General features: G+C 50.5%; 1 protein-coding gene across 6 annotated transcripts in view; it reads right to left on the minus strand.

Annotated features, from left to right (window-relative positions):
• Positions 1–17,936, minus strand: part of CRACR2A (calcium release activated channel regulator 2A) — a 137,768-nt gene that overhangs the window by 11,240 nt on the left and 108,592 nt on the right. For all 6 annotated transcript variants that reach the window (XM_028121063.2, XM_088025874.1, XM_028121065.2 and 3 more), the window contains 4 exons: positions 14,595–14,727; positions 9,249–9,330; positions 9,022–9,136; positions 1,122–1,223 (listed from right to left, as the gene is read on the minus strand). In XM_028121063.2, coding sequence (XP_027976864.1) covers positions 1,122–1,223; positions 9,022–9,136; positions 9,249–9,330; positions 14,595–14,727 — 432 coding nt within the window. The remainder of the gene's footprint in view (positions 1–1,121; positions 1,224–9,021; positions 9,137–9,248; positions 9,331–14,594; positions 14,728–17,936) is intronic.

Consider the following 17,936-nt stretch of genomic DNA (forward strand, 5'->3'; position numbering starts at 1 on the left):
GGGATCATAAAAATACAGGTCTGCAGTTCATTAGCCAAAATCCTTGGACCCAGATGTACTTTGGAATCCAGAGGCTTTGAGTTTCAGAGAAATAGCAGATGTATATACTGTATATTGTATTACCCTGCATGGGTCTGGGCCAACACCCTATAATCAAACATACTAATACTCCTTTGGTGAAACATTTGAAAATTCATTGGAGCAAGGTAAACAAAGACCATAAGTAGCTTCCCGTCAGTTCTGGTCAGATTTTTCTGCCAGATGAGATAGGAGAAAACTTTCTGTCGGCAGAGTTCTTTCAAATTTCGGTATTGTGGATAAGGGAGGGCAGAGAGACAGCTACCTCGTCACCCTTTTTCCTCCTTTTCTCCTTGACCCTTACCATCGGTGCCCATTTGCCCAGCCTTGGGGGCCATGAGTCCCTGTTTGGAGCAAGCACACTAAAAAGTATGGAATCCTGGGGCTGGAAAGCACCTCCATCTTCCCAGAAATACAGTTCCCTGAAAACCACTCGGAGGCAGGAGAAACAGCTGAGGAGAGAGCACTGTTTGCTTCCTGATTTCCATCAAGCCTCTTAGGTCCCCAGCTTGGGCAAGAGGGCTGATGCTTATTTTAAAAGCTAAGTTTTTGAGTGCATGCCCTGAGTTTATCTCAAGTTCACAGCCTGGGGCTCAATCTTGATAGAAGGGATAAGTTCTCTAACAGAGCTGTTCAAAGAAGAACAAGCTAAGCTGCCTTACAGATAGTGAGTGTTTCATCCCTGGAGGTGATCAAGTGGAAACACAGAAGAAGAGATTTGAGTAGCAGATAGGGGATTTAAATAAGTAACCTCTTACTATCTAAGAACTTATCATTCTGAGCCCCAACGAAGAGAGTTTCGGAAAACTCCCCATACTCTGGTCATCCCCAGCCAAGTCTATCTTGTGATGTGTGGCTTTCTATAGAAAGTTTCACGTGTGCAGGAGTTGGGCCATTCCCATGATGCCAGGACACCCACCTTGCCCACTTGCTTCCTTCCCAGGGGGTTTCCAGAGAAAGCTCCCACCAAGGCTCTTGGGCACAGGCCTGACTGCCTTCAGGGTCCTACCCTGTCCAGAGAGACGGAAACGTTTCCTCTTTACCTTGGCAAGCTGCTCTCCGAGGCCTCGCGGAACTTCCCGCTCTTTCTCGTTGTCAATTTTATTGCCCAGCAGAAGAACAGGGATGTAGTCTCCCACAGCTTCCTGCAGAACAGATAATCCCCCAACTGAGAGAAGCATCCATAAGGAAAGCCCAGAAGGGCAGGCTTAAAATGCTGGTGGGAAAGATGCAATCTGGCTTGCGAATCCCCTGCTGCCACAACAGGCCAGGCGAGAATATAGTCATCCCAAAAGCTGAGAGGGAGCGTCACCTTCTCCAAGAGCCTCAGTTTACAAGGCTTCTGCAAGGTGCCTCAGGCCTGCCTCCGGGTGCCTCCCAGATTGGGCTGTGCAGTGACCTCCTTCCCCACCCATCCCTGCTGGATGGGACATGCAGGCTCCCCCAGGTGTGCTGTGGGTAACAGGATGAGGGGACAGTAGACGCCAGTGAACTATGGGTCCTTTTCCACGGCTGATAGTGTCCCTGAAAGCACTCCTAAGTGACCAGACTTAGTCTAAATGAACCAGAATGAAGCAAAGGAATTAATGCAGTGAGGTTCAGAGCAGTTCTAGGGCTGCTTTGATTAGAAGTGGCATCTTCAGGGGCCTCACATGGGGCACATAAGCTCCCTGAGGGTTGGGTCCAATTCTGATTCATGGTTTTGGGTCCCCAGCGCCGTCTGTGATTGTTGTATATGGAATTGGAGGTCACCACGCGGGGCCGTACAGATCCCTGTCATCAGGTGCACTGAGGCCTGCGTGGGGAAGAGCTCGGTGGCCACAGAAGCTCTACTTCCCGGCCACAAGTAACAGGCATATTCATGGGGTCAACTCTCTTTACTCCCCCGCTGACTGTGGCATATGAGCCAGGGGCCCACACCCCCAAGTCCAAACAAAGGGCCCACGGTGCACAGCTATTAGTGAGTAAATATGATAATATTCACATGTAAGCAGGTTGTTATTTTTACTTAGTGAGATATTTAATTAGGGGCTTTTAATAATAATTTGGTAACCAATAGTTATTCGTTGTAGCTAAAATGTTTTACTAAATAGACAGGGTTGGGGGATGACAGAAGCCAACAATGGCTTACAGTTTTGCCAAGAGTTTAGCCACTGGATCTAACCACTTCAAATACATGTCCCAAGTCCTTCCAATGGGTTCACACGTTTTCAGTTTGAATGCAATTGTTTTTGAGATTAAGCCTCCATGGCTCCTTAATCTACACATTCATTTTTATTGCAGTTCCGTAGTGAAAAAAATTCTCATTTACTCGATGAGAACATTAAGACTCAGAGAATTCAAAAGAACATTCAATAACAAAGTCACCGAGTTATGAGGACCCTTTAGTATATGGGTCCACAGTTCTCCAACATTTTTCTCTAAATTCTGATTTCCAGTGAACTCTCTGCTATTTAGTGTCTTACTAACTAGAACTCTCTCAAAGTGGTATTTCCATTTATCCAGGGTCAGATGGTAATTCATGTTGGTAATGATGGCTCAAAAGCACTCCATAATTTGGAATGTGTCCTCTGAGCCACCAAAAGTAGATCAAATTATGTGCACTGTAGTTGAGGTGCTAAGTGGATCGCACCCTATTCCAAATATTTGCAAATGAGAAACCACTTATGGTATAGAGAGACCATGCTGTGGCTTCCTCTTACCAGAGTGCTGGGTAATGGGAATAGCCCCATTTTCTGACTGTGTTGTGCCACAGAAACTTGTGCGAAGACTTTTTCACAGAAAAGGAAAAAAGGAGGAAGCAGGGAAATGGGCCAAAAGGCTTGCTGTGTCGAGCACATGAAAGATATTTGTAGATTTATGTGTGAGGGATGACTAAGGCTTGTGGGATTTCTTGACATGGAAACTCTGACAATATGAGCATCAGACTTGAAATCCCCAGGCAAAATTTGAACCCGGATTCAGGTATGTTGGAATGGGTGATGGCTTCAGTCTCCTCGCCTGCAAAAGGGATGGTGGATACCGAATGACCAAATAGGATCAGATAGGGAAGAGTCACAAGCCCAGCATCTGAGCCCTGCGCACCACAAACAGCAGGGCTGCTTCTCTGAGGGAAGGAGGGGGGTCAGTCTTCTTTTTTTAAAGCAATTCCTGGATATAAAAATAAAACATCTTAGAAGGAACAGAAAAAAGCCCCCCATACTCCCCCCCCCCCCCCCCCCCCGAGCTGTGGCTTCTGTTCTTTGCATTGTTCCTCTCATGCAAATACTGTGGACAACTCCCTTTCCCTTTATGGGCCCTGGCCCGCCACTGATACAGAATTAGGCGCATCTCCAAAAATATGGCAAAAATAAGTGAGCACACACACAAGGCCAGAGAGTGTGCCATCCATCATGGGAGTCAGTCATCAGCACCCTGGCCCAACACCAGGCTCTGACACAGGGCATGGGGGAGAATTGGGTTTGGGGTAGTTGTCTCATGGCCCTCTCTGAATTTAACCTCAAGTCTTCAGCTCTCTGCCCAAACCTTACACCTTTCAGGTACCCAGATAGTTGTTCAGCCTATATACTGCTTGGCACAAAGAGGCTCATCATGACCCACCAGATGAAGCAACGCTTCCTTTTAAAAGTCTAAAGTGCACCTCCTTTGGCGAACAAGTCTAAGGTCCACCTCCACCTCTGGTGACATTTCTATAGATGCTGGTAGAACTCTGTAGGCATGGCAGGTCAGAGGAAGGAATCGAAGCTGTTTAGCCGTGCACATGACCTCTCTGTGTGTGGGACCCACTCCTTTTCACAGACTCTATTCTATGAGCTATGGGATGGACCTACGCAGCTGGTTCCTATCCGCTGACACCCGGCCCAGAAGCCTTTCCATACCTCCAACCATTTTAGTTGCCTTTCTTTGAACTTGAGCTTGTTGGAAGACAGACGTGTTGAAATTCAAAAGATTACCCACCTCTGACTTTAAATAACATGAGCTGTCAACTTGGAGCAGAGGACTGGCATTCAGCTCAGAACGTGCAGCTGTTGGGTTTGGTTGGCTGTAGTTTGTGTGTGTGTGTGTGTGTGTGTGTGTGTGTGTGTGTGTTAATATCCATTTGCTGGGAGGCAAGAAAAAGCACTTAGCCAGGATAGTGCTGCTATTTCTCTGGAGCCAGAACAAAAAATTTCTCAGCACATTAAAGCATGTAGTTATGCTACGAAAAAAATGACTGCAAAATTATATCTTGGGGGTTTCCATATTTATCCACCCCCTGGACTATGAGTCAAAACAAGATTTATTTGTGTAGTTCATTTTAAATTGCCAGCACTTCAAGCTCAACTTGGAACATGGGGGAAAAAAATCAAACTGCTATTTTTTGCTCTGCGCTGTGCATTGCCTCCAATGACAAAGATCACAGAATGAGAATTAGCTAGTGGTCCACAAAGGGAGCGGAAAGTGGGCCTGGCCCCTTTGAGCTAATGAAGTGCTCTGCTTTGAGGCGGAAATGGGAAGGACTGAAAAAGAAATGAACACCTATTCTTCAGAAGCAGATTTCACCCATGGACCATGTGATCTTCTTGTCACATAATGCATAATGCAGCATAACACAGTGGCTAGAACTAGACTCTAGTTCTGGCTGGGCATCTGGCAAGCTGTGGGGACTTTTGGACAAGTCACTTCCTCTCTCTGGATCGCAGGACTTTTCCTCTATAAAATAAGAGGCTGCATTAAATTAATCTCCAAGTTTTTTCCCAGTTCGGGTCACTGCTCCTGTTGGCTTCATGACCTCGTCATTTTCCACCTCCTTGACTTACAGGCCTAACAATACAGGGCCCTCAGAGTGACAAAAGATTGAAACAGGAAGTTCAACATGCCAAGTCTGCAGACACTGGGGACCCACAAACTGGATTCGGGGAAAATACCAGCCCGTTCAGACCTGTACCAAAGCCGATTTTCCCTAACTGATACAGGCCCCAAAGTCTCCAGATGTCCAGTTCATCCCATGGTCTAAACACGGGACCCGGAGGGCCCAGCCAGTTTCTTCTCTAGATTAGACTGGTTAAACCAGTTCTACCTAGCAGAGATGAGAAGGAGGTAGGGGAGGGCTGGGGAAGCTGAGGTGGCAGGAATGGCTACCTGCTTTGATGTGCTGTAAGGTACACAGGGAATGTAAAATGACAGGAGAATCAGCACAGAGTGTGCCTGGGCCTCTCCTGCAGAAGGCCTGTGCGCAAGGTAGAGCTGCCTAGGGGTGGGGGCAATGAGGGAGGGTGGGGCAGGGGGCCAGCCATGGGGGCCGGGCTCTCCCACCTCATAAAGCTGCGCAGGTGTGTGTTAGGTCTCTTGCACCGGAGGATTTGGTTCTGTCGGGACTGGAAGGATCCTCTAGGGTCCTCTCATCTGCGCACACTCCTGCTCCACCCTGGACCCCTCCCCTCCCCAGAGGATGAAATGCCATATGGCGTAAGAATGTGGGGCCCAGGAGGAACCCGTCAGAGATTCTGGTCCACTCTGTCATCGGGTGACTGGCCAGTTCTGCGGCCAGGAAGTGCTGAGCTAGGATGGTAAGAACTTCCTTTTCACGGGACTCCATAGGCACCCCCCTCCCCCGCCAAGCATCTGCTCCCCCCAACACACAACCTCTTCCAAGAGTGAGTGTTTGCCACATATAATCTGGGGCAATTTAAGGCCTTTCTTCTTGCACTGCTTTTCAGGTTGCAGGAGGAAGGGGTGATGCCAACAGCTGGCCAGCATTCACTTAATAATAAGGCTTCAGAACGTGAAGCCTGTTATTAAAGCTCCCCTCCACCCTCCCTTCTCCGAGTGAGGCAGTTGGCAAAGTGCTTGGAGCTCCATGGAAAAATAAGGTGCTCCACAAATACAAAGTACTTATTATTTTCAGTTCCCTCTGATCAAATTAGGTGTCAGGTTTTAATCTGTCACCTGACACCTCTGATTGCTGGTTGCCAAGGCAGAATGACTTTAGCTTTTCAAGAATCTTGAGAATAACTGAATTCACGAACTCACTGTTCCACACCTTCGACACACTCCGCCATCTGACACTTGTTCACAGGTTCACACAACCGCTGCCCCCACCCCTCCGCTTGTCTGCAATCCCCTGGGGCCACTGGACTGGGTCCCCACACCGAGTCCCCCAGAGCGCCTCGCCCGCACCAGACAGGTGGGTGATGCTCTGCGGATTCTTGTGGAAGGAACACAGACATCTCTGAAAGTGATTCAGGGCCTTGCTTCTCAAAGTGTGGTCCCCAGCCTGGCCAAATTGGCCTGGCTGGAGAACTTGTTAGAAAATGCAGAACCGCAGGGCCTACCCAAGATTCTGAACCTGCTGAGTCAAATTCCGTATTTTAGCAAGGTTCCCCAGGAGATTCCTATGCATATTGAACTTTGAGAAGCACTTTTCAGGCTTGGAATCATGGCAGCTGAGAATCAAAATCACTTGGGGAACTGTTGCTTTTTTCTTTTTCTTAGTTGTATTTCCAGGCTCTGAATCATTCTATCTGGGAGAGAAGGCCTGGCGTCTGTTTTGTTTGAAAGCACCACAGGTGAATCCTGATTATCCAGGTTTGGCAGCCCCATTTAGAGTTTACCTGTACCTTCTGCTGCTATTCTCAAGACGGAACATTCAAACTCCAAATTATAGAGGAAAGCCCCACCCTCACCTGGAGAATCCTGAGTTAAGTGCATTTCCACGTGGCTTCCCTGGGCCATCGATGCACTAGGGTTTCCCTGGGAACTCTCGCTAGGTACGTGCTGACAATTCTTTTCAGCCCATTTGGGAACATGCCAGACATCCGGGGCTTGGCCCGGTTTTCCAGAGAATGACCGAACTCGTGTTTCTAGCTGCAACGGTGGCCCTCTGCTATGTCTTTGCCTCACCGCCGCTGCTGCCAAATTCAACCTGATATTCCGCCTGTCCAGCCAGATCCCGGGCTCTGGGTGCAAAACCGGGGCCCCAGAAGCGACAGCCCCTACTGAGGGCAGAGAGCACAGTTCCACAAGTTTGCTTCCTCTACCCATCCCTACTCATCCCAGACTACTCGAGCTGCCTCTGCCTGCTCCCGTCTGTCTCAAGATGTCAATATCAGTGGACAAGGACACAGGCATAGCTGGGAAGAGACTGGGTGGTACAGATGTCATGGCCTCCAGTTCTTCCTTTGAGAATGAGATGGCTGTTTTAGATCAGTGATTTTTCACAGGGAAGCTCTCCCGTCTAACAAAACTGTGCCTGGACTTCCAATAGAGAAAACTGAATGAAGCAGAGGTGGCGCTGAATGATCTGGGGGATGAGCCCTCCCCAGTGCCTGGGGGAAGCCCTCATGTTCCCAGGGTTCCCAGGAAGAAAGTTTGAGAACCACCAGATTAGACAATCCCTCACGTCTCTCCTGGTGCCTAACTTCTGTGAGGAAGACAAATCTGCCGCACTATCAAAAAAAAAAAAAAAAAAAAAAAAAAAGAATCATGTCATAAATTCCGAAGTTTAAACAGGAATTGCTTCCACATTACCCATCCCATTTGCCTCCATTATTAGCTCGGCGTAGAGCCATTCACTACGTGTCAAAACTTAACATTTTCTCTACTGTAAATTTCTCAAGCACGATCATTTCGAGAAATAATTTGTATGGAGCAAATTTCAGAGAATCCCTGAATCTGGTTTCCACTCTTGTTCCTTCTTTTTTCCTGGAAATGAGAGGGATGTGGATTCACAGCAGAGAGAGGAGTGGCCCAGCCAATCTAAACTCTAAGAGAAACAGATTTTGGTGGGAGGAATCACAGGTCTTAGGGCCAACAGGATGAAGAAATGAAGAACTCCAGGATTCTGCCCGCCCAACGATAGCGGTATGCATTCACTCGTCCCACATCTGTTGAGCACTAGTTCCGTGGGGCCCGTGCCAAGCGCCTGTTACGCAGTGTCAGTTCTCAAGAGACCCAGAGGCAGGGAGCTGGGTTGGCAACTGTGTCCTTCACAGCAGTGGTACAGTGTGGTAAGGAGGTAAGGGCTATGCCAGGTCTTAGGGGCTTGAGCAGCAGGTTGAAAGTAAACCCCACAAGGACAGGAACCTTGTCTCTTTATCTGCTGCTATAATTTCCAGAGCCTAGAACAGTGCCTGGCAGGGCTTCAGACAAATACATGAACAACACATGGATCCTGCAGGTGGAAGGAGGTGGGGCATCCTAGCTGATGGTTTTGTTAAAAGACTCCACTGAGGATCTGTCAAATAAATACGTGCCTTGTGCACCCCGACCTTGGCCTTGAGAAGGCTGCATCTGAGTGGCAGAGGAAGAACAGGCAGATGGCCAGAAAGTACAAAGCACTTACACAGCAACTTATTGCAAGTATAAATCAAGACAGTCGAGTCTTGTGGCCAATCCAGAATTCAGAGAAGAGGTCTGCTGCCTGTGGGCCCTGCCCAGGGTGACTGTGCGGTGAGCCAGGGGTGCTCACATTCTAGATCAACCTCCCCTCTTGGGAAGGGTTGTGACAGAGGCCCCAAGACACTGTGTGGAGCCACTCCTGGGCTGGGCATAGCTGGGCCCATGGGAGCCAGAACAACACAGAGGGGCAAAAAGGAGAAGAACATGGGTGGGGCTCAGTTTAAACACCGGTTTCTCTCCATTCTGAGCCCTCCCCCAATCCCAGCCCATTCACTCGAGGCACTTATGGCGATTGTAATGACACAGTTATGGGTGTGATCTGGTTTTCAAGCCCCCACCCTCGTGAGGGCAGGGACTGTGTCAGTCTCATTCATCCCCAGTACTGAGAGCTGGGCTTGGGTGAATGGCCGTACGGACGCCTGAACCGGGGTGTTCGCGGAGAAGGCGGGCTCTGAATCAGGTTTTGGAAGAGCAGAGGACCGGGCAGGAGACGGGCAGGAGACGGGCAGGGACAGGGGGAGGCAGGAGTCAGCGTCAGCGCTCCTAGGAAGGTCACCAGCTCACCTCCACGCTGCTCAGCCACTGCCGGACCGACAGGAACGACTGTCTGGCGGTGACATCGTACATGACAATGACACCATCGGCCTTCCTGAAGAACTGCTGGGTGATACAGCGGTACCTGCCACCGAGGGCCACACGTCAGGGGCTGCACGGCTTCCCCCGCAGCCCGCACCTGCAGCCCTCTCGGCGGCCGGTGGAGGAGGCAGGGTTTGGCCAGGGGCGCTCCTCACCTCTCCTGCCCCGCCGTGTCCCACAGCTGCAGCGCCACGAACGAGTCGTCCACTCGCACCATCTTCACCCGATAGTCGATGCCTGCAAGGTGGAATGAGCCTATCACTTCTGGATCAGAAAACGACCCCCAACATGTCCGGAAGCACGTGAGGCCAGGGGCAACAAGCCGCCCTGTGCAGGTTCCCCCCCAGCCCCAGGGGAGCCTGAGTTCTGGTCCTGTCTCTGCCACTTGGCCGCTGTGGGCTGTGGATCAAATCACTTAACCTCTCTGAAGGTTCCTCGCTGTAATGTAATCCACAGCCTCTTTAGGGATTCTATAATAAGGTTCAAATGAGATCACATATGTAGAAATGATATATCAAGGCAACGATAATTGTTATTTTTCACCAATTTACTCCCTCATTGCAAAAATGGAGGAGGAGACAGTCCTCCTATTTCTTTCTCCCCCTACTGCCTAAAATCCTTTCCAAAGTTCCCCTAACAAAATTCAAGTATCCCTGGGGGGCGGCGGGGGATGGATCATACTTTCAGACTTCCATCTGCCAATGCAAAGGATGTGGAGAAGTGGGGGAGGGGTGGCGGGTAGAGGGAGGGTCAGAAGAGAAGAGAAGGGGTAAGGGAGGGAGCCAAAAGCAGCATTCACCCTTGAGATGGGCTTACAGCTCCTAATCCTAGCCCCTGGGCCAGTCAAAATCATCTCTCTGCGGCCTTGGCCCTACCCAGAGTCTTGGTCCAGAGGGACAAGAACTGTACCCCACAGTGGTCCTCGGAGAAAAGGACCTCAATGCCGTTTCTCTGAGAACACATTCCTCTTTCCTACATCGTGTAAGAATGTTCACAAATGTTTAACACTTTTCAAAAAGTCTTTCCTCCTCATGGTATCTGATCTGGGAACTAGAGGGCATCCCCTGCCACCTTCAAAAAGGCCCAGGGCGAAGGAGCTGGGACATCCTATGTGACTGCCATGGAAGGCTCAGTAAGGGACAGCAACAGAAGCTTGGCCAGAGAGAGACAAAAGAGATGACAGAGAGGCAGTAAATCGGAAAGGTCATCCCAGCCACGGTCTACAGGCAAGACCCTAGTGCACTAGGGGCACAGAAGTGGCAGGAAGGCGGGAGAGTCCTCCACTCCTAGAGTGTCAGACCAGCAGGGGCTCTAGAAGCCCTCTGCTTCACAGGTGAGGCCAGAGAGGGGAGTGCGTTGCTGCATCTGGAAGAGCAAAAGAGCAATTTGTCCAGTTGGTAGAATGCTTGATATTTCTAGGTTTCCTGTGCCATCTCTCCACGCTCACAGCGCTCCTGTGACATCCACGTGAGGATTGTTATCTGCACACCTGCACGGGCACACACGTGCACGCACATCCATACACATATGCGCACACGCATGCCCAGTGATGCACACACACGCACGTGTGCACACGCACGCCCAGTGACGGGCTGCCTTGCCCATGCTGGGCAGCAGCTATAGTGAGTTACAAGCCCAGCTCTGAGGCTCATTCTTTCCGCAGCAGTGCCCTGCACACAGGGACGCCTGGCAGCCTCATTTTGCCTAGGAAGCCCAGGGCTCAGTGCTCCCAACAAAACGGATTATGACTGGCTGGGCTGAATCTGGGAGTGAGTTTTCCTCTTAGCGAAAAGTGGAAGGGCTTCCCCAGTCTCTGCTCTGGAGGACTGAAGGAGCTGCCTGCTTTGTGATAATAACTCAGGAGAAAGCCGACCACGGTCGACCCACCTTCAGGGCCTGATCTGAAAGCAGCCTGAGGGTCCAAAGCCCTTGAGGACAGAGCCCTCTCCTGAGTGGAAAGGCAAGCAGACGGAGGGGCAGGTGGTGCTGCTTGGGGCGGCTGGGTCTTGGCTATGGTCATGGTCCTGCTCTCATTGGCTAAGTACTTGCTGGAGGACAGGGAGCTTGTCTTGCAGGGGGCAAGAGTACTGGCAAAATGGGTTCTGTGCCGTGGTGAGCTTGCTGAGAATCTCAGCTGGGTACATGATGTACTCGTCTCTGCAAACCTCAGACAGAGAGGCCCAGGAAACTGAGAAGCCCACGGGGAGAGCCTGGGGGCGGTGGCAGGAGACACAAGGAGTCCAAATCCAACAGAGCGGGCAACACAATGACGTGGGACCAGAGAGCCTGGAATAAACTGGTTTCTAAGACCACAGACAGTGCTAACATTTCAGGAGCTGGGCAACCCATGCTATGTCCCAGTCTCAGTTCTGCGTCTGACCAGCTATGCGATCTTGATGATATTATGTCATTTTGGGGTGTCTTCACTCCTCACCTGCAAATGAGGGGTGATGGATGGTGTAGAGGGACAGGTCAGATGTTCAGAATCTTGAAGTTCAGTTGTAGCATTCAACAAACACATGGCAGTGACCTCCAACTTGCAACCTAACTGGTTCCTGAATGACAGCTGGACGTCAGGGGTCCCCGTCCTGAGAATTGTGTCGTTTCTTGTTAGGGGACGGTGTGGGATACAGCTGGGCTGTTGGACTCCAGGAAGGGTGATGTTCACCCTTCTGGACAAGACAGGCTCAAGATATCATTTAGAGTAGGGGGGATTTGGGAGGGGAGGGCCTGAAAGTTGTCGTAGAGAAAAACTCTAGGGATTTCTCTGTAGAGATGCCGAGTAGGATAGAAAGCAGACTGGATGCCAAAAAGGGCGGAGTGCATTCTGTTGGGAAAAAAACTTCTGGAAGAAACACCTTGGGCGATGGCCTGTGACTTATGGCAGGGGGCTGTGAACCAACGTGGGGCAGTGGAAGGAGCATAGGCCTCGGAGTCCTGGTTTCCAGGGGGCTTTAGCTTCTATTAATCAGTCTTGTCACGTACAAAATGAGCTCCGACGTTCTACAGAAACCATCATTTGACATCTCCAGGACACTCACGGGGCTCAAGCCCTTGCCTTTGAAGGAATCAGCTGGTCCTAAGGAGGGGTGGGCAGGGCCCCCAAGTCACACTGTTGTATTATAGCATTTACATTGTGCACAAGCCAAGAGTCCAGGATGGATCATATTCGTATGAGGGAGTGGGAGACCTGAAGTCCCCTTTGGTGGGGGTGGTAAGATATAGGGAACCGCCGAGTGTCTGTTAGGGCTGTGGGGCTGCCGGTGGTGTTGTTGCCCTTAGCAGGTGGCGGGTGGCCCGAGTCCCAGGCTAGGGTTGGACTACTCTGGCCCTAGAGCAGGATTCGGTGGCTCTTCTGTCTCTTTAAAGGGAGCATCTTTCTGGTGGCTGGTGTGACATCTGTTACTGACATGTGTACCAGAACAAGGCACGTTGTGTGGCAGGGAGACTAATTTCAGCTGCTGTTCCAGCATGTTCTGCGCAGTATGATGAAGGGCATTCCTGATTTGGAATCTTTGATATTTTTCCCTTCCTAAATTGTAGGTGTTTCCATAATTGGTCTCCTGGGAAGTGCAAATTAGTCTGATTTTTCCTTTTTCAGAGGCTTCCAGCTCAGGGGCACAAAAGTTGGAAATGTAAACGGCCCCTTGATCCCCTGATTTCATTGACAGGGATTTCACTGACACACTGTGCACCTTGCTCAGAAGGATGCCTCTGAGGGCCGAGGGCCTGGCATGCACCCCCAGTCTCCCACGAACCTGTGCTGAAGCCCTGACTTGTGGGGGCCTACCCCACGGAACGCCCCTGGGAAGGTGAGTCCTCCTGTAGCCATTGCTTCCTGCAGGACACTGGGCTCACGCAAGGCCAGCGAGGCCAGGCTTCTCCAGGCTTGGGTCATAGGCTCTGCCCTTCTTCCTGTCAGGGACCTGATTCTTCGTCTGGGGATGCTCTCAGTCTTTGGGTGGAATGAGACAGAAGGGAGGGGACAGGAGAATGTTCCAGATGATAACAGCATAGGAAAAGACCCAACAGTAAGAATGGGATGCCTGAAGCATGTGGGAAGAGACCCATCTGCAGGAGCAAATTTGGAAGGAAGGGGAAGAATATGGAACCTCCACAGGCAGGGTTCTGGAGCAGGGAAAGTTTGTCTTATAGAGCCAGCTTGTCAGATAGCTGAAGGTCAAAAATGGTCTGGACAGAGAACCAGGCTTGGAAGCCATCTTGGGTGACCTGGTTCAAATCCTCCAGGAGGAGAAACTTGAAGCCCCGGGGGGGAACATGTCCTCCTAAGGTCACACAGCTGATCAGTGGCAGAGCTGAGATGAAGATGCAGGACTCCTGATGTCCCTCTGAACCTCAGCAGCCTCCCCTGCCTGTACCAACCCGTGCCCACATCTTACGGTGGGCAAGTGTCCTCACCCCTTGCTGGGTGCTGAGCACACACAATTCAGTATGTGGAATGGTAGAGAAGGGGCACGTGAGGGGCCAATATCAGCACTAAACCAGCTGAGGGAATATGGATAAGCCTCTTAACCTCCCTGGGCCTCAGTTTCCTGATCCGTCTATTGGGCTGGTAACAGTACTTTCCCCCAGGGTTGTGCAAAGAGTGAAATGATGAATACATGGTAAATATGCAGATCATATCATGGTAACTCTGCATGGGAAATATGCAGATCACATCAATATATTTTCAAATACAGCTGCCTTATCACTGTGGCTGAATGGTACATAGTAGTCTCTCAGGGGATTTATTTTTTGCTTGAGGGATTCAAGCAAAAGGTAGAAACTAAAAGGTCAGTATGTCCTTGGGTCTTGCCATATCTTCCAATGCAATGAGCAACTTTGGATGAAGGGAACAAAGGCCTCTCTCTGAATAAAATATTACTCAAGTGTGGGAACACATTAAGCCAAGATCATCCATTAATGGCTGAGTTTAATGAGCTTCCACGATGAAATCCAACTGTCCCCCAGCAGGCCTGGGATGCAGAACGGGTAACATGTGATGGTAAAAGGAGTCACCCAGAGCACTGTCCTCCACCGCACCCTCTACACACACACACACACACACACACACACACACGTGCGCATGCACACACACGGGGAGGAGCAGGGCAGGAAGCTGCTGGCCCGTGGGGGAGGCAGGGGTTGCGGTGTTGGGGTGCGCACCTCAGGAGGAGCCTGAAGACTCAGGGCGCTGCTGAAAATGGAGAAAAAAATAATAAAAAAGAGATGGGCTCAGAGGGGAACATGGGGCCCAAAGCCCACCTTTGTCAGTTGCAGTTCCCCTCCGGCTGGACAAAGGAAGCGTTCAGTGGAACGAGCTTCGTGGCTGGCACTGTGCTGGAGGGGGACTTGACCTTGCTCCTTTGGCCTCACTGGGGAATAAGTGGGCAGGGCCCCCTACCAGCCAGGCCCCACAGCCACTCCCACTGGGCCCCCAGTCCCTTCCTGGGCCCACTTCTCACTCCCTCCCCTCCCCAGAGGGGGGCCCGAGAACTTACCCACAGTGGCTGCCAAGCCGGGGGCAAACCGCTCCTCACAGAACCTCCTCAGGAAGGAAGTCTTCCCCACAGCGGAGTTGCCCACTAGCACAATTTTGAAGAGCCGGTCTAGGCTGGAGGGAGAGGCTTCCTCCTGTGGACGGCAGACAGATTGGCATGGCCACTAGCCCCTCCTCCTGCTACACCCTGTCCCTCAACCAGTCCCTACAGGGTCCAGGCGAAGGTGGGGACCTGGCCTCCACACCAGCACGAGGGAGGGCACTCCAGTCCTGGATGCAAGTAGCTTTGGGGTCTGGGAATAAAGGCTCCTTCTAGCATCAGCAGGAGGGAAGAGAGACACTCATTCAACCATTTGTTGTCGGCCTACTGTGCTGTGAACCCTGGGCAGAAGACACAGGGACAAGGAGGCAGGCCCTGTTGGCCAAGGACGGAAGGAGGCAGCCGTAGAAACAAATAATTATAACACATGCTTCCAGGTGCTCTGGGAGCATGGACGGGGAGTCCAGGGTCCACGCGGGGGGGGGGGCGGGGAACACTGTGAGCCGGGGCTTAAAGAGGAGGCAGAGAATCTCTGTGTGCGGGAAGGACGGGTGGGATGTTTGCAGGCGGAAGGAGAGATAGAAGAAGGCATAGGTATATCACAGGGGCAGAGAAGGCCCAGGGTGGGCGAGGGGACCTTTATGTCTGCCCTAGCTCTGAAAGCCTGGACTGAATGGAGGACGCTCTTACTTGCCTCCCTGCACAGTGCTCATCCTTCCATCTCATCAGCTTCCAGTTAGGACCCCACCTGCCTGGGAAACGGGCTCCACGCAGTAGGTTGGGAAATCCGCCAGGCCAGACCACTGGGAGGAGCTTTCCAGAGTCAACCATCCGTGCGCTCCTTCTCCTTGGCCCAGCAGCCGGCAGGGACTGGGAGCAGGTCTGCCCCTGAGTTAGTCTGGGACCCTAAAGCCCAGTGGGGGATGAACATGCTCAAGGACAGCCGGGGCAGCCGAGTAAGGAGCTGCCTTCAGGCACAGAGTCCTCTCCGCTGCATGATCATTCCTTCCCATGAGCTGCTTATTTGCTCAGCCAAATCCTGCCTCCAGGCCCAGCCCAGCCCTGCCTGGCCAAAGGAGGAAGCTCTTTTGAATCTATTTAGAAGCGGATTTGGGGGAATTAGCTCCTTTCATTGAGCAAATACTATAATGGAGCGGCAGCACATATTAGCAGTACTTGAGTCTCAGAGAAAAGCCATCAAAAGCCTTTTGGGGAGAAATCAATTCCATGCAGTACTTAGGAGGGAATTCAAGGTCAATTACAGGAGTTTAGACTAAACTTAAAAAAACCCGCACTCATAAACTATGCCCTCTGCCTCATTTTCTTTATTTTTATAATGCATAAGGGCATTGACTGCTGGTCCCTGCTCAGCCTCTGCCTCCAGCTGTCATTTGTTTGCGACTAAAACCCAGCAGCAATCCATGTATCCCTAGGCATGTCTCCAGGTGGGCAATGAGAAGCCCAGAGCAGGAGGAGACGGTTCTGGTTGCTGAGGCAGTCCTGGCCCTGTTCTAGGAAGAGCAGGGGTTTTTTTGCAGGCCAAAGATCAACACACTGAGGGCCCAGCTCTGGGCAGGCCCCACCTCACAGGCGCAGCGAACCCTGACTCATGTTCACTCATATAACCTGCGTTTCCTCTGGGGGACAATCCGGTGTGTCGACCAGATTGGGGGGAGGCAGCTGGAGTAGGATCTGTTCTCATTCTCTGTCCTGCCACTTTTTTAAAAAATTTTTTATTGTTATGTTAATCACCATACATCATTAGTTTTTAATATAGTGTTCCATGATTCATTGTTTGTGCATAATACCCAGTGCTTCACGCAGAACGTGCCCTCTTTAATACCCATCACCAGGCTAACCCATTCCCCCACCCCCCACCCCCCTCCCCTCTAGAACCCTCAGTTTATTTCTCGGAGTCCATAGTCTCTCATGGTCCGTCTCCCCCTCCGATTTCCCCCCCTTCATTCTTCCCCTCCTGCTATCTTCTTCTTTTTTTTTTTCTTAACATATATTGCATTATTTGTTTCAGAGGTACAGGTCTGTGATTCAACAGTCTTGCACCATTCACAGCGCTCACCATAGCACATACCCTCCCCAATGTCTATCACCCAGCCACCCCATCCCTCCCACCCCCCACCACTCCAGCAACCCTCAGTTTGTTTCCTGAGGTTAAGAATTCCTCATATCAGTGAGGTCATAGGATACATGTCTTTCTCTGATTGACTTATTTCACTCAGCATAACTAAAAGTAATACATGCTAATTTTTAAAATTAGGAAAAAGAGAAAAGTAGAGAAGAAAATAATAATTATTCATAATCTACCTTGCCAACCAGAAGTGGTCACTATTCATATTTTGATGCATGTCTTCTAGGCTTTTATCTATGTAGATGAATGAATACATGTTTTATTTAAAGAGATTTGAAATATTATATACAATTTTATTCTTTCTCATATATTATTAAATTATAAATATTTCTCCAAGTCACTAAAGTTTCTTGAAAATGTGATTTTTTTAGATTTTATTTCTTTATTAGAGAGAGAAAGTGTGCCTGCGCACACGCAAGCACGATCGGGGGGAGGGGCAGAGGGAGAGGAACAAGCCAACCACCCGCTGAGCATGGAGCTGGACATGGGGCTCAATCCCAGGACCATGAGATCATGACCTGAGCTGAAAGCAGACGCTCAACTGACTGAGCCACCCAGGCGCCCCTTGAAAATGTGATTTTTAATAGTGCTATAATATTCTATTGAATTTTTTCAAGTGTTTGCTAATATACCTAACCATTTTTGAGTTAAATCTTTGTCTGAACTGGGTTATTAGGAAGGATTGCTAAGAGTAGAAGTGCTGGTTCAAAGGATGTGGAATTTCTAAGTTCTTGATTCTTGTTATCTATCAGACTACTTTCCAGAAAGGCCGTATGGATTGATGCCTCAGCAGCCTTGCATAGGAGGGCCTGCCTCACAGCACTCTTCCAAAGGGCAGACCTTCTGGTAAAGCTTCCCCGTGATTCTCCGAGAGCACACTTCCTGTCTGCAGCAGCTCCTGTCCCAGGCCACTTGGTAGCACACGTGGTGGAATTAGCACCACATGAGAGCACACAGCGAGCAGGCTGGGCTCAAGTCCCTGGGGGCCCAGACCAGGTCTAGCCCCTCCGGGCTTCTACTTCCCCATCTGCCACAGGGAAGAAGACACTGCTGATGCACCGCATCAGCTCACATGGCCCAGCACACCTGGGTGCTTTGTTCCTCCCTTTACCCCATCTCTTACTGACCTCTTGACACTTTTACATTTGGAAGCAGAG

The sequence above is a fragment of the Eumetopias jubatus genome, unplaced genomic scaffold (genome assembly GCF_037043125.1).
Source record: "Eumetopias jubatus isolate StellerSeaLion01/CBP00866 unplaced genomic scaffold, mEumJub1_p1.0 scaffold_8, whole genome shotgun sequence".
In the NCBI taxonomy this organism is placed as follows: Eukaryota; Metazoa; Chordata; class Mammalia; order Carnivora; family Otariidae; genus Eumetopias; species Eumetopias jubatus.